This window comes from Hordeum vulgare, chromosome 5H (assembly GCF_904849725.1).
Source record: "Hordeum vulgare subsp. vulgare chromosome 5H, MorexV3_pseudomolecules_assembly, whole genome shotgun sequence".
In the NCBI taxonomy this organism is placed as follows: Eukaryota; Viridiplantae; Streptophyta; class Magnoliopsida; order Poales; family Poaceae; genus Hordeum; species Hordeum vulgare.
Window position 1 is genome coordinate 175,205,349 of NC_058522.1, and position 14,559 is coordinate 175,219,907.

Genomic DNA, 14,559 nt, shown 5'->3' on the forward strand with positions numbered 1-14,559 from the left:
GTTAGTGATTGTTCGTGAAATGAGTTAAAAAATAGGATTCATACTACGCATGCATATAGAAATAATATAACAGAGTACTAATTAGCTGCTAGGAGTAAATGTAATGCGTCTTAAACCTTATTTATTATAAAAATGCACGTAAATTTAACGATGCCTTCTAAACCGTGATGGAGGTAGTACATCCATCCAGTACAGACTTCAAAGTTGGACCCTGTACACACACCGTTGACAGCTCACCTTACCCCGCACCACACCCAGGGTTATGTTATGTACACTCGTCTTCTCAACCCTCTTTCCTCCGTCACAGTTTATAAGGCGTGCACGTTTATCTAGGTCGTTAATTTAACTTATATAAAATATATTGTTTAACATAAAAATTATATCATTACAAAATAAAATATTTAAAGTTTTTAATGATATATTTTCTATAATATATGCCTTTTATTAAGTTGGTTAAATTGACAACCTAAATATACGCGTCTTATAAACTGTGATGGAAGGAGTACATGAAACGCACATGCTTTCCCCTTTGAACATTCTTTTTTCCCTCCTCCCATAATGTCGGCCGCGGTGCTGCGCAACTTGAAAATAGAGAAGAAGGTATGAGAGGATGGTGACGTTCCTCCGGCCGCTCCCTCACGCCTATGGATCGACGGCCGTCAACGTTCGCCTCCGGAGAAGCTACCGCCTCCATTCGCCGTCGTCATCGCTCTCCTGCCGCTGCGGCAGCCTCACGCTCATGGCGGAGGACCCCTCCCACCCCCACCACCGAACAAAGGAGGACGATACCGCCCCGACCTCACAACTGCAACCAGAGCAGCAAGAGCTAACGCAGCATCTGCCACCAGCGCCATCTCCGCCGCCGCGCGACGTCCACGAACCAAGTACGAGCAGTACCAGCTGCGGCAACACCAGTTCCTGGCTGCAGCTCGGTATCCCACAGTCGTCTTCGTCGTCGAAACGCACAAGAAACGATTATGAAGCAGGACCCTCGTCGTCCATACAACCGGACGCTTCGCCGCCGCTGTCTGAGCTGGGCATGTCTCTGTTCCCAGCTGGTTCTTCTTCGCCATCGGTGGCGGCAGGTTCAATGGTCGTGGCGGTGCCTCCTCCGGCGCACGAGGCCGGCACATGGTTCGTGCTCCTGGCGTCGCATAACCAGTGAGTACGCTACATGATGCAATCTTGTGCATTTGCCAATGTGAGTAGTTAGCTCATGTACTTGTTGCCGTTGATCCCATGCAGGAGAAGGGAGCAGCGATTGCCGCAGGTGCAAAGGAGCTACTTGAGGGTTAGGTAGGTTAGCTCCTAAACTTTGCCTTAATTTTCTTAATACAAATTACAATGCATGGTGCGTCAGCATCGATCTTTGGACTTGGATCAAGTCATTAACGACGGATAAATGGATTGATGATGGATTCTTGGTTGGGTTAATTAGGAAAACTCATTGGTACATTCGACCCATTAGATATTTGACTTGCTGTGGTGTGTGCTATTGTTTCATGGCCATTAGAGACGGGCGGATGACTGTTAGAGTAGTGATGGGGTACCTGGTTTGCAAGCTGGGTCTTGAGGACAATTCACAGGTATGCCATATACATATGTCTCATCCTAGCTTGTCTCCTTTCCTTGCAATTTGTCTGCTCTGCACTCTTTCTTCGTACTTAACATTTTTTTTTAGAAATGAAGACATCGCCCCGACCTCTGCATCGAACGATGCATGCAGCTTTTTATTAAAATAAAGTAAACGAATCCGCCAAAAGTACATCAATCCGCAAACAAACAAAAAATAGATACAAAGCGCCAATTGCGCCCCAACCAGCGACGGAAATATAGGACGACGACTAGCCACCTATCCTTTTAGCCTGCTGCCAGGCAAACCGGTTGAAGATATCCTGTGCTACCATCTCTCAGCGGACACACCCAGTAACCATAGGCTCCGTGGTTTCCGCAGGAGTGAGTGATGACCACATACGGATCAGTGCGGTAGCCCTGAAAATAACCTGTAAAAAATTAATAGATATGCATCTGTTAAACACTAAATCGTTCCTGCAGTTCCAAATCGCCCACAATAATGCACAGGCTCCCACCCGGATAATTTTTGCCAAATGACCACTAACTCCCTCCACCCACGTCCCAAACAACGTGTTGACAGTAGTGGGGGGATTGATATTAAACGTAATGTGTATAGAGCGCCATAGTATTTTAGCCATTGGGCATTGGAAAAGGAGGTGCTTGATAGTTTCACTATGGTCACAAAAGTTGCATCGCTGGTTACCTTTCCAGTTACTCTTAGCCAAGTTGTCCTTTGTTAAAATAAATCCTTTGTCAAGAAACCACATGAACATCTTTATTCTCAACAAGTTGTCCTTTGTTAAAATAAATCCTTTGTCAAGAAACCACATGAACATCTTTATTCTCAACGGAACACGGACCTTCCAAATATGTTTGGATCTTGGAATGTACCCCGAATCTATAAGATATAACTACATCGATTTTACCGAAAAGGCACCATTCTTAATGAGTTTCCAATGAATGGTATCTGGTCTATCCGACAATTGTATAGCCATTAACCTTCTAATTAAGTGAAGCCAGCTTCTCCATCTTTCCCTGATCAAGGATCTACGGAATTGAATATTTAAAGGTGTGTGACTCAAAATTGTCGCAACAGGCGCTTGTCTGCGTTGGACAATATTGTATAACTGTGGATATTCCACTCCAAGGGGCAAATCCCCTAACCACGTATCCTTCCAGAATCTAGTTGATTCTCCATTAGCAATGACAAACCTAGTCTGGTTGAAAAAAGCAGTTTTACACCTCATCAATCCTTTCCTGAATGAAGAATCATTCGGTTTAACGGTCATCTGTACTAAGGTCTTATGTTGCAAGTACTTATTCCTTAGAATCTGCATCCACGTGCCTTCGGTTTCTACAGAAATTCTACTCGCTCCATTTCATAATTCTTGTCGTGGTTGTAGTTCACCTTAGCTTTAAATGCAAAACAGTGTTTTTATAGTTTCTGCTACTCAGATTTTTTGCTTTATTAATTGAGCTGACCCCAACGTGTAGTCCGTGGGCTCCCAAACAAACAAAATACTAGTAGCTCTAACCGTTCAGCCGGATCCGAAAGAAACTATTTAGCCAAAACTAATAGTACTACATATAATATATGTTAATTAAAGCAACTCCAAGGAGATGACCCATTTCGTTCGTCCATGTTCCTTAGGGTCGCTGGAGACAGAAACGCAGGCCCAAAGCACCGACCCATTTCCAAAATCCGTCTGCATCGTGTCCGCGTGGAGCTATTTCCTGCCCAAATTTGCGCATGAAATGCGTTTGCGCAGACGCGACACGGACGCGTCGCGCGTCCCCTCGATGTTCGTCGCGGTCCCACTTGTCGGCCGCCTAACCACCAGCCATGTCTTATTAAATGTCAGCACCTACCTAGGTGCCCTCCTGGCAGTGTGTGGATGGTTAGCGTGCCTGTCCTTTTTTATCAAAGCGTGCGATGGGGCCGGCCTCATCCACTTCCAACCCCGTCCACATCTAACCATGCGGTGCTGCCTCGCCGGCGACCACGAACTCTAGCAAGCCCAAACCACCATCAGGTTTTTCAATGGTAAGGGGAGTCGGAAGCTGTCCGCCGGTGCGAACTCTTCCCGCGGCTCGCCGGGGCGAGCTCCTCCGCCGCCGCCTGCTAGATGCGACTCCACACCATAGCGACATCGCCTGTACATACCAGTACACCAGGCACGGAGGCACTGGCTGTAACGCCGGCCAGTGCAGTATCTAAATGTCAACATGCCTCACGGCTGGCATATGGATCCGCAACGGATCCCTATTCCGGCAGTTCCACACCCGGCGCGGGCGCACGCCGAGGAGGTTCTCCGGCGTTGTGAGTCCCTCACTCCTGAGCAGCAGCAGATGTATGCCTACTCGCCAGATTCCCCCAACCAGAAGCGTTGGTTCGCGCTCGAGCATGAGGAGGAGCACCGCCGGGGCATCCATATCGACCATGACGTTCCTCCGCCACCACCTGAGGTTCTGCCGCACGAGGAGGAAGAAGAGGCAGCATACGAAGCCGCCTGCAAGTGCGCCGTGGAGTAGGCGCTGGAGGCTCGCAAGATCGAGGAGGGGGCCCAATGGGATGGGATGGAGCAAGGCCTCGCCTTGTCGGAGGCAGGGGACTCCGTCCACGCCCACCTCTTCGTCCCGCCGCCGCCACTGCCGCCGCTGCCCATCGTCGAACCCAAGGTGGAGCCGGAGCCCATGTCGATTCGGAAGCACTCGCCGCCTCCACCCAAACGGATGAAAGCAGACAAAACGCGTGTCCATTTGGATCGGTTCGTTGGAGTTGCTCTTAGTGTACCACATTCAACTCACCAAAACGGGTGACGGTGTGTTCAAACAAGCCCAGAAGAAAAAGAAATACCTCCTTGTGCTGAATATTTTGTCTCTTTTTTTGTAGCATGTTATATGGTGTGTTAAATAGAGAGAATGCTAGAGAACAAATTGGGAGGAAAGAGTGGCAGGGGACACCAGGTAGTAGCTAGGGAAACCTAGCAGTGCATCCATGTCGCTAGAGATCTAATCGTGCATGTTATAGTAGCTAGGGAAACCTAGCAGTGCATCCATGTCGCTAGGGAAACCTAAAAGTGGCAGCGCACATATTGGTAGGTGAAAGGAGCTTTGGAGCTACGGACAGTAGTTTAGACGTCGGGATTCCCATGAGTCTTTGTTGCTCTTGTAGGTGAGGTGTGCTAGTCCATGCGTTACATCATGGCGCCACCCCATGATTAAGCTCTCTCTCCCTCCCTCTCCCCGCGTGTCCCTCTCTCTATCTTCCTCTCTCTCCCTCTTCCCCTCTCTCTCTCCCTCCCTCTCACGCTATTGTGGCTGCTGCTAGCTGCTAGCTGCATGCCTTCTTATCGCTTACTAATATGCTCCCTCTAAATAAAGGTTCTACTAACGTATCATACGAATGTATATGGACATACTTTAAAATATATGTTTATTTATTTTATTTAGTATGTAGTTTTCTGAAATCTTTAAAAAAAGTTATATTTAAAAACAGAGGGATTATTTAGTATACATGATCCCTTAATTTAGTTGTGTCTACTTCCTACCTTTGACGTAGACCTGAACAATAGGGAATGACATCCCCTACAAGAAAAAAATACTAATTTTTTTGATAAAGGACTTTTATTACTTTAAAAAGTTTAGGCATTACATACGGTCTCTGCATAGCTAGCATGCACACACACTAGTGGGGACGGGGCCTTTAGCCCCGGCCCGTAAGGGGCTTTACTCCCGGTTCATCAACCGGGACTAAAGGGGCGGGACTAAACGCCTAAACTTTCGTCCCGGCCCTTTTAGAATCCGGGACTAAAGGTGCTCCACGTGGGCGCCTCGTAGCGCCCCAGGGGCAGGCCCTTTAGTCCCGGTTCGTTACACGGACCGGGACTAAAAGATTTTCAGATTTTACTGGGTTTTGGGTTTTTTTTAATGAATTTATTTTTGGGTTTTAGGGTTTTAGGGTTTAGGTGTTCGGGAGATTAACGTGATGCCTCGTTTGATGTTCGGGAATTAGTTTTCATATAATTTAAATAAAAATAATTATGCATATATATATATATATATAAGATTAACTTATCTTACAAGCGATCATATATATACAATTATATGGAGATCTGAATTATCGGAACTAGAGCCCGTCTATTCGATTACATGGACGAACATCAGTAATGGCCCTTAGCTACACTAAATCGTCCTTTGTCTTCTATAGCTTCCGTCCTCAAAAATCCCGCAAGCTCCTCTGCAACAGCAATCGCGCGTTGCTCTGGTAGGACCTTCGTCCTCATGGCCGTGTGCTATATAAGAAGAGGAGATGAATATGAATATCAATCATGATAACAAAGAATGACGGGTAAAAATAGAGGTGTGAATGTTCATTGCTTACGTCGAATCTGTGATCCTTGAACTCAGAGGTAAATGTGTGAATGGTCTCGCAAACATAGTATCCGCATAGATTCGTTCCCCGTGGCTGCTGGTCGCACTTTACGAGAATAGAATATATATAATCAAAATAATAATCTAGCATCATAAATGTATTGAAAATTAATAGAAGTATATCATACTACTACTTACCTGAGCCGCTCTAAAGGTCAGCTTCTCAGGAAAGTTACCGGGGGTCACGCACTTGAACCGCTTCCAAACCCTGCCCGACAAGGATAATATTTGCTAAGTTTTTCATTAATTGATATATCAGAAAATCATCGAAAGAGACCGATAGAGCGCAAGAATGATTAAAATTACCCTTGGAGCATGTCCTGCAGGCTTTGGAACTGTTCCAAGGGTCTCGATAATGGGTCGAAGGCATCAACTCTTCCCTTATCAATTTGAATGTCCAACAGAATCCAATGAAAGCTGCACATGTATATATATATATAAATATATATATATATATATATATATATATATATATATATATATATGTGTGTGTGTGTGTGTGTGTGTGTGTGTCAAGAACTTATCAATTACACTTATAAGTGAATGGACACAACAGAGTAAAGACCCTCACCTGAAGTTGTATGGAAACAGTATGTGGTCACAGAAATTTTGATCTATTAGAAACCTTAGAAGGTTTTCCTCCGTCTCCTTGGGTTTGTCAGTTAGCGTCGCTATATGTATTTTATCTGGGTCAATAAACCCAATATTTAGGATGCTCTTACTTTTACAATCCAGAATCTTCATTCTGCATAATAGAGTACAAGTTATATATAGACAATGAATTGAAATAACTAAACAAGTTATATGTAGACAACGAATTGAAAAACTTACAAACAATAGCAACTCATAAGCGATTTGTCGAGGGCGTCGACATTCTACATCTGGAAGAGTTCATCAAAGTCGATATGGATTTCTTCGGAGCGGCCGTAGTACTCCCGTGGGACACTCAACACGATCATCGTTCTCCCATTCTTTGATTCACTTAAGTACCATTTATGCAAGTAACGCATATTTGTTGGGAGATCATCTTTGCTGACCAAAGACTCTCCCATGACAAACTGTGGCTTAGGGGCTACCACGGCCTTGGGTATCCTATCGTCTTGGGAAGCCACCAAATCTTCAACCGAGATACCACGTTCATCTGCCAACTCCTTTGCTCTTTCAAAATCTTGCCCCTGCACCGGAGGGGGAACATTCTCGGTTAACACCTTGAGGGGTGGGATCGACTGTTTGGGCTGTTGTCCAAGCTGAGGAACGTCTGATTTTTTCTTGCTTGTAGTTGAACTTGATTTGCTCCCACTTGCACTTGCACGTGAGCTGCTCTTTTTCACTTCCTTCTGCAATGTGCGTGTATAGTCATCAGGCTTATAGTGTAAGTCATACTGTGATGGAAGGGTTATGAAGTCTTTTGCCCATGCTATTTGCTTCTCGGTGTATTTCGGGCGGGGCTCGGGTTCCTTCTTTTTCATCTACGCATCATGTTGTTCCTTTGCTATCCTGGCGTTTTCCTCGGGGGTACGATCATAAGGTCTGATAGGAAGATTAGCATGAGGTACCTTTGGGAGGGGCGACAGTTTGCGCTTTGGGGAGCTCCGTCGCTTAGAAATCATCGACGAAGCGTTCTTGCTGGCACGCTTCCGCTTAGTATCATGTGCGGGCGGCGGCGGAGACGGACGACCCAAGTCCGGCAGCGGTGATCGAGATGGACTCGTGTTGTGCTGGCCGACGTCATGTGGAGGGCTTGGAGGTAATGGAGGTGTAGGTGACCTGCGACGACTCGGAGGTGGTGTTGTCCTTGGGGCCGAGCCTGGAAGCTTGATGTAGTTCTTGTCCCATAGGATGACTCCACCCAGTACTTCTCCGAGTGTCCTCTCATCTTCGGGTCCAGCTATGTCGAGCTCCATATCATTAAACCCCGTCATGATTTCATCCAACCCGACTTGAGCAAAGCTAGCTGGAATCTCACAGCCATGCCAGCGTGAATCAGGGCCAGAAGGTAAAGCTTGTCCGACGGCCACCTTCATGGATATGTTCTTGAATTTCTGATGGAGTTCACATGATGTTGACTCCTTGATTCCATCCACGGGGTAGCTGGGACCGCCCTCTATCATTCTTCGTTCATCGTCGGGCGAGGCCTCAGATTCAGCCACGCTGCTTTTCCGCTTAGATGGGGCGCCGGTAATATCAAGTGCATGATCTTCCTGGCGCGGTACTCCTCTAATCTCATCAATCTTCTTCTGTTGCTCGTTAATCCTGGCAAGCAACTGGTTGAACTTGTCATTCTCCTCATCCTGTTGCCGCTTCTTTGCTCTCTCCCGGCTTCTGTAAGTGTCTTGGTCTCTAGCAAACCCAAGCCACCACGGGTAAGAAGGACCGAAGCCTCGCGTTCGTCCTCCATGTTTGTCATTGCCGAGGACGAGTGTGAGCAAATCTTTATCTCTATCTGCAGTGAACTTTCTTTGTCCCTCCTTAATTTCTTTCACTATCCTTTTCCAATTCTCCCTGGGTATCCTAAGATCGTCATTGCAGATGAGGTCCCCTGTTGTTTCGTCGTACGACTCAACATGCGCAAGGAACCAATTTCTTGCTCTCAATTCCCACTCATCACGGAGTGGTTCAGGTACGATGCCTTTATCTATCAGATCTTTCTCTTTCTTATCCCACTTTGGGATGGCAGTCTCATAGCCCCCTGGCCCCAGCTTGTGGTGATATTTCTTCTTGTCGGCATTTATCTTGTTCTTTTCTGATAATGCCTGGGCCTCTTCTGACTCCTTGTACTCTTGAAATGCCTTCCAGTGATTCGCCTGCTTGGTAGATATCCCTCGAATACTCGCACTTTCTGTGTCTTCAGATAGTTTTTCCATAGCTTCTTCTTCCAGCTACGGAACAGTTCGGCCATCTTCTTCAGAGTCCACTGCTTGACTTTGGCCCTCAGTTTGTCTGCGGCGTCTTCATTATCATATTCTGGCAGGTTGAAATGTGACATGAGATCATTCCAAAGATTATCCTTGTACCTTTCGGCGACATAGTCACTATCGGCTGCCCCTTTGCGCTTGTTCCACTCCCGAACGCTGATCGGGACGTGATCCCTAACGAGAAATCCGCATTGCTTCTTGAATGTGTCAGCAGTATTCTTAGGAAGCTTGGGTTCGCCCGTAGGAAATATCACCTCAAATGTGTAATGCGTCCGTGCATCCAACTTTCTAGTCGGGCCTCGTTTCGTAGTTTTGCTCGATGTGGAGGCCTAAGAGGGAGAAACATTCGTCAAATGAATGTATATGTATACAATATAGAGCTATCTCCAATATTTTTCACATATTACAAGTGATTGTCGAACTTCATATGTATACCTCGCCAGACTTCTCCTCTTCACCGGCTTCTCCGTCAGTGGAGCTATCACCTTCTCCGTCATTGGACCTATCTCCTGCCCCATCGGCTTCATCTTCGTGTCGCTCGACCTCCATTCCAACGTCCTGGTTTAGATATGACGACGGAGATTCAGCTGGTTCAACGTCGGGGCCGTCTTTGATTATATCTTCGAGAAGTTCTTCCTCTTCGAGGTTCCTGATATGTGGATCCATAGTTCTGCAAAAAACGGATTCTCTTAACCTTTGTACCAAAAAAGAATTATTCTATCAGGAACTCCGTTCCAAAACAACTTAAGTCCTGGGTCGTGGCTCCACCCGGGACTCCTAGATTTCTGCATAGTATTCAAAGTAGGAGTACTTTTCCAATTTGAGCATTCAATAAGAAAAACCAAATCGTAAAATAAAGTAGTATTCAAATTAGCATGCATTCAATTATAAGCTAATACATCATCACTTTTGTCCGTACATCATCGAATATTATCACTAATACTCCTCGAATACTATCATACATATAGCATCACTAATACATCTAGAACCGTAGCGCCCGACGGGTATCGGCGCGGGCGGTGGACACCCAAAGAGAAGGAACCATCACAGGATCATAGATCCAGTGAGATCCCTGAAGAACCTGCCAGGTATGCTCGAACCTTCCCTCCAACGCAACCATGTAGCGATGGACTTGCTCATCCTCCTCGCTGACACGGTGACGTACCACCTCCGCGGTGTCCGGAAGCCTCGGCACCCTCACTGGCCCATGCGACCGCCACCAACCAAGGATCAGGTCAACGACGGGCTAGCTCCTCACCAACCTACGCCCCCCGGAAGGTAGCACCTCCCAATACCAGCCGGGCGGAGCCCAGTCCCGGACAGGGCTCCTCTGATCAAGCAGGTGTCCTCCGCCGAGTCGACGACGAGGATGCGGGATAGGCATCGTAAAATGAACTAAAAAATAAACTAGTTCTATAAATTTTCTTGCTAAAAATAAACTATTAACACTTAAGCATATACAATAGCAAAATTAAACTATTAACACTTAAGCATATACAATAGCAAAATTAAGCAATAATCTAAGAAACGCTATTAACACTTAAGCATATACACTATACAATAGCAAAATTAAATGACAAAAAAAATTCTTCTTCTTGTAACCCTAAACTAATTTTTCCTCTTCTTCTATTTCTCCTCTTCTTCTACTTCTTCTTCTACTTCTACTTCTCCTCTTCTTGTAGTACTTCTCCTCTTCTCTTCTTCTACTTCTCCTCTCCTCTTCTAATTTTTTCTCTTCTTCTACTTCTCCTCTTCTTCTATTTTTCCTCTTCTTCTCCTCTCTTCCTCTTCTTATTCTCCTTTTTCTTCTTTTCTTCTCCTCCTCTTCTTATTTTCATTTTTCCAAATCTTATTTTCTTATTTTTGTTCATATTTCTTCTACTTGTAACCCTAACCTAATTCTAAATATTACTAACCCTAATAATCTAGCAAAAACCTAATAACAATAGGAATCAAATGACAAAAAATCTTTTTCTTTTTCTTCTTTTCTTCTCCTTTTTCTTCTTTTCTTCTCCTTTTTCTTCCTTTCTTCTCCTTTTTCTTCTTCTCTTCTCCTTTTTCTTCTTTTCTTCTACTAGCGGGAGTGTTGGGGAGGAGGGGGCGGGGGGCTTACCGGCCGGAGGTGTCGACGGCGCGCGGCGAGGAGGATGGCGGTGTGCGGCGAGGAGGACGGCAGCACGCGGCGAGAAGGGCGGCGCGCGGCGAGGACGACGGCAGGCGGCGGCGAGCAGGACGTCGGGCAGCCTGACGGCGTCGTCGAGTTCGTCGTTGTGCCGCGCCGGGCAGGAGAACGAGAGGAAGAAGAAGAGAAATGGACGATTTTGGTTGGAATTTTTCGAAGTCCCGCTTATATAGGTGGATCTTTAGTCCCGGTGCATGGCTCGAACCGGGACTAAAGACCCCCTTTAGTCCCGGGTGGAGCCACGACCCGGGACTAAAGCTCCTCGTTTCCCGCCTCCTCGCGTGCTGAAAAGGGGTCTTTAGTCCCGGGGCATGGCTCCAGCCGGGACTAAAGGTGGTCTGTAGTCCCGGGGCGTGGCTCCAACAGGGACTAAAGCCCCTCCTCGGCTGTACGATAAGTTTAGTCCCACCTCGCCCAGCAAGGGGGACTAACGCTTGTTTATAAGCCCCGTCGTAGCTTCTCCATCGAGCTCCTCTCTAAAGCAGGCTTACGGGCCTAAACTCTTTGAAAATTGTAACTATATTAGAAATTATCGGGAAAATTCAATCTAAATTCAAATGAGAATTTAGATTGAATTTTCTCTATGATTTCGAATATAGTTTCAATTTTTTCTATTTTCATAATTAATAATTTTGACTATCCAAACTATTATCTATTTTGTTATTTTTAATTAAAAACTATGTTTATTAAAAATTCTTTTTGCATATTTGAGAATTTGACAAAACTATGATAATGAAAAGTGCTTCAAATTGAATAAATAATGCAAAACTATTTTTTATTTTCATAATTAATAATTTTGACTATCCAAACTATTATGTATTTTGTTATTTTCAATTAAAAACTATGTTTATTAAAAATTCTTTTTGCATATTTGAGAATTTGACAAAACTATGATAATGAAAAGTGTTTCAAATTGAATAAATAATGCAAAACTATTTTTTATTTTAATAACTAATAATTTTGACTATCCAAACTATTATCTATTTTGTTATTTTCAATTAAATACTATGTTTATTAAAAATTCTTTTTGCATATTTGAGAATTTGACAAAACTATGATAATGAAAAGTGTTTCAAATTGAATAAATAATGCAAAACTATTTTTTATTTTCATAAATAATAATTTTCACTATCCAAACTATTATCTATTTTGTTATTTTCAATTAAAAACTATGTTTATTAAAAATTCTTTTTGCATATTTGAACTTATTTGAACTCCATACTTTTTGTGTGTTCGAAACGCACCATTCAAAAGCACATCACAAAATTTCAACAATTTCTGACTACATTTGGTATATTTCGTGCATTTACTTATTTTTTTTGAGCTAGTTGACCCTGAAATTGAAAAGCACTACAAATGAACTCTGAAAATGTTGAAAGTTGGCATGCTATCATCATTTCACCCACATAGCATGTGTTAAAAAGTAGATAGGGCTACGACAAAAACTAGATGCAGTTCGTGTACAAAACGGACAATCTCTCTCGAAGTAGCAGCGTTTCGAACGAGAACTCATCTCTCACAAAGGGATTTCATTTTTTTGAACTTATTTGAACTCCATACTTTTTGTGTGTTCAAAATGCACCATTCAAAGGCACATCACAAAATTTCAACAATTTCTGACTACATTTGGTATATTTCGTGCATTTACTTATTTTTTTTGAGCTAGTTGACCCTGAAATTGAAAAGCACTACAAATGAACTCTGAAAATGTTGAAAGTTGGCATGCTATCATCATTTCACCCACATAGCATGTGTTAAAAAGTTGAGAGGGCTACGACAAAAACTGGATGCAGTTCGTGTACAAAACGGACAATCTCTCTCGAAGTAGCAGCGTTTCGAACGAGAACTCATCTCCTACAAAGGGATTTCATTTTTTTGAACTTATTTGAACTCCATACTTTTTGTGTGTTCAAAATGCACCATTCAAAGGCACATCACAAAATTTCAACAATTTCTGACTACATTTGGTATATTTCGTGCATTTACTTATTTTCTTTGAGCTAGTTGACCTTGAAATTGAAAAGCACTACAAATGAACTATGAAAATGTTGAAAGTTGGCATGCTATCATCATTTCACCCACATAGCATGTGTTAAAAAGTTGAGAGGGCTACGACAAAAACTGGATGCAGTTCGTGTACAAAACGGACAATCTCTCTCGAAGTAGCAGCGTTTCGAACGAGAACTCATCTCTCACAAAGGGATTTCGTTTTTTTGAACTTATTTGCACTCCATACTTTTTGTGTGTTCAAAATGCACCATTCAAAGGCACATCACAAAATTTCAACAATTTCTGACTTCATTTGGTATTCTTCGTGCATTTACTTATTTTTTTTTGAGCTAGTTGACCCTGAAATTGAAAAGCACTACAAATGAACTCTGAAAATGTTGAAAGTTGGCATGCTATCATCATTTAACCCACATAGCATGTGTTAAAAAGTTGAGAGGGCTACGACAAAAACTGGATGCAGTTCGTGTACAAAACGGACAATCTCTCTCGAAGTAGCAGCGTTTCGAACGAGAACTCATCTCCTACAAAGGGATTTCATTTTTTTGAACTTATTTGAACTCCATACTTTTTGTGTGTTCAAAATGCACCATTCAAAGGCACATCACAAAATTTCAACAATTTCTGACTACATTTGGTATATTTCGTGCATTTACTTATTTTCTTTGAGCTAGTTGACCTTGAAATTGAAAAGCACTACAAATGAACTATGAAAATGTTGAAAGTTGGCATGCTATCATCATTTCACCCACATAGCATGTGTTAAAAAGTTGAGAGGGCTACGACAAAAACTGGATGCAGTTCGTGTACAAAACGGACAATCTCTCTCGAAGTAGCAGCGTTTCGAACGAGAACTCATCTCTCACAAAGGGATTTCATTTTTTTGAACTTATTTGAACTCCATACTTTTTGTGTGTTCAAAATGCACCATTCAAAGGCACATCACAAAATTTCAACAATTTCTGACTTCATTTGGTATTCTTCGTGCATTTACTTTTTTTTTTTTGAGCTAGTTGATCCTGAAGTTGAAAAGCACTACAAATGAACTCTGAAAATGTTGAAAGTTGGCATGCTATCATCATTTCACCCACATAGCATGTGTTAAAAAGTTGAGAGGGCTACGACAAAAACTGGATGCAGTTCGTGTACAAAACGGACAATCTCTCTCGAAGTAGCAGCGTTTCGAACAAGAACTCATCTCTTACAAAAGGGATTTCATTTTTTTGAACTTATTTGAACTCCATACTTTTTGTGTGTTAAAAATGCACCATGCAAAGGCACATCACAAAATTTCAACAATTTCTGACTTCATTTAGTATTCTTCGTGCATTTACTTATTTTTTTTGAGCTAGTTGATCCTCAAATTGAAAAGCACTACAAATGAAGTCTGAAAATGTTGAAAGTTGGCATGCTATCATCATTTCACCCACATAGCATGTGTTAAAA

At 43.3% G+C, this 14,559-nt stretch overlaps 1 protein-coding gene across 1 annotated transcript in view; it reads left to right on the plus strand.

Annotated features, from left to right (window-relative positions):
- Window positions 1-586: 586 nt before the first annotated feature.
- LOC123398299 (protein LAX PANICLE 2-like) overlaps window positions 587-14,559 on the plus strand; it is a 36,282-nt gene continuing 22,309 nt past the window's right edge. Inside the window, exons 1-3 of the mRNA XM_045092778.1 lie at window positions 587-1,161; window positions 1,246-1,296; window positions 1,514-1,586. Coding sequence (XP_044948713.1) covers window positions 611-1,161; window positions 1,246-1,296; window positions 1,514-1,586 — 675 coding nt within the window. The 5' untranslated portion in view covers window positions 587-610. The remainder of the gene's footprint in view (window positions 1,162-1,245; window positions 1,297-1,513; window positions 1,587-14,559) is intronic.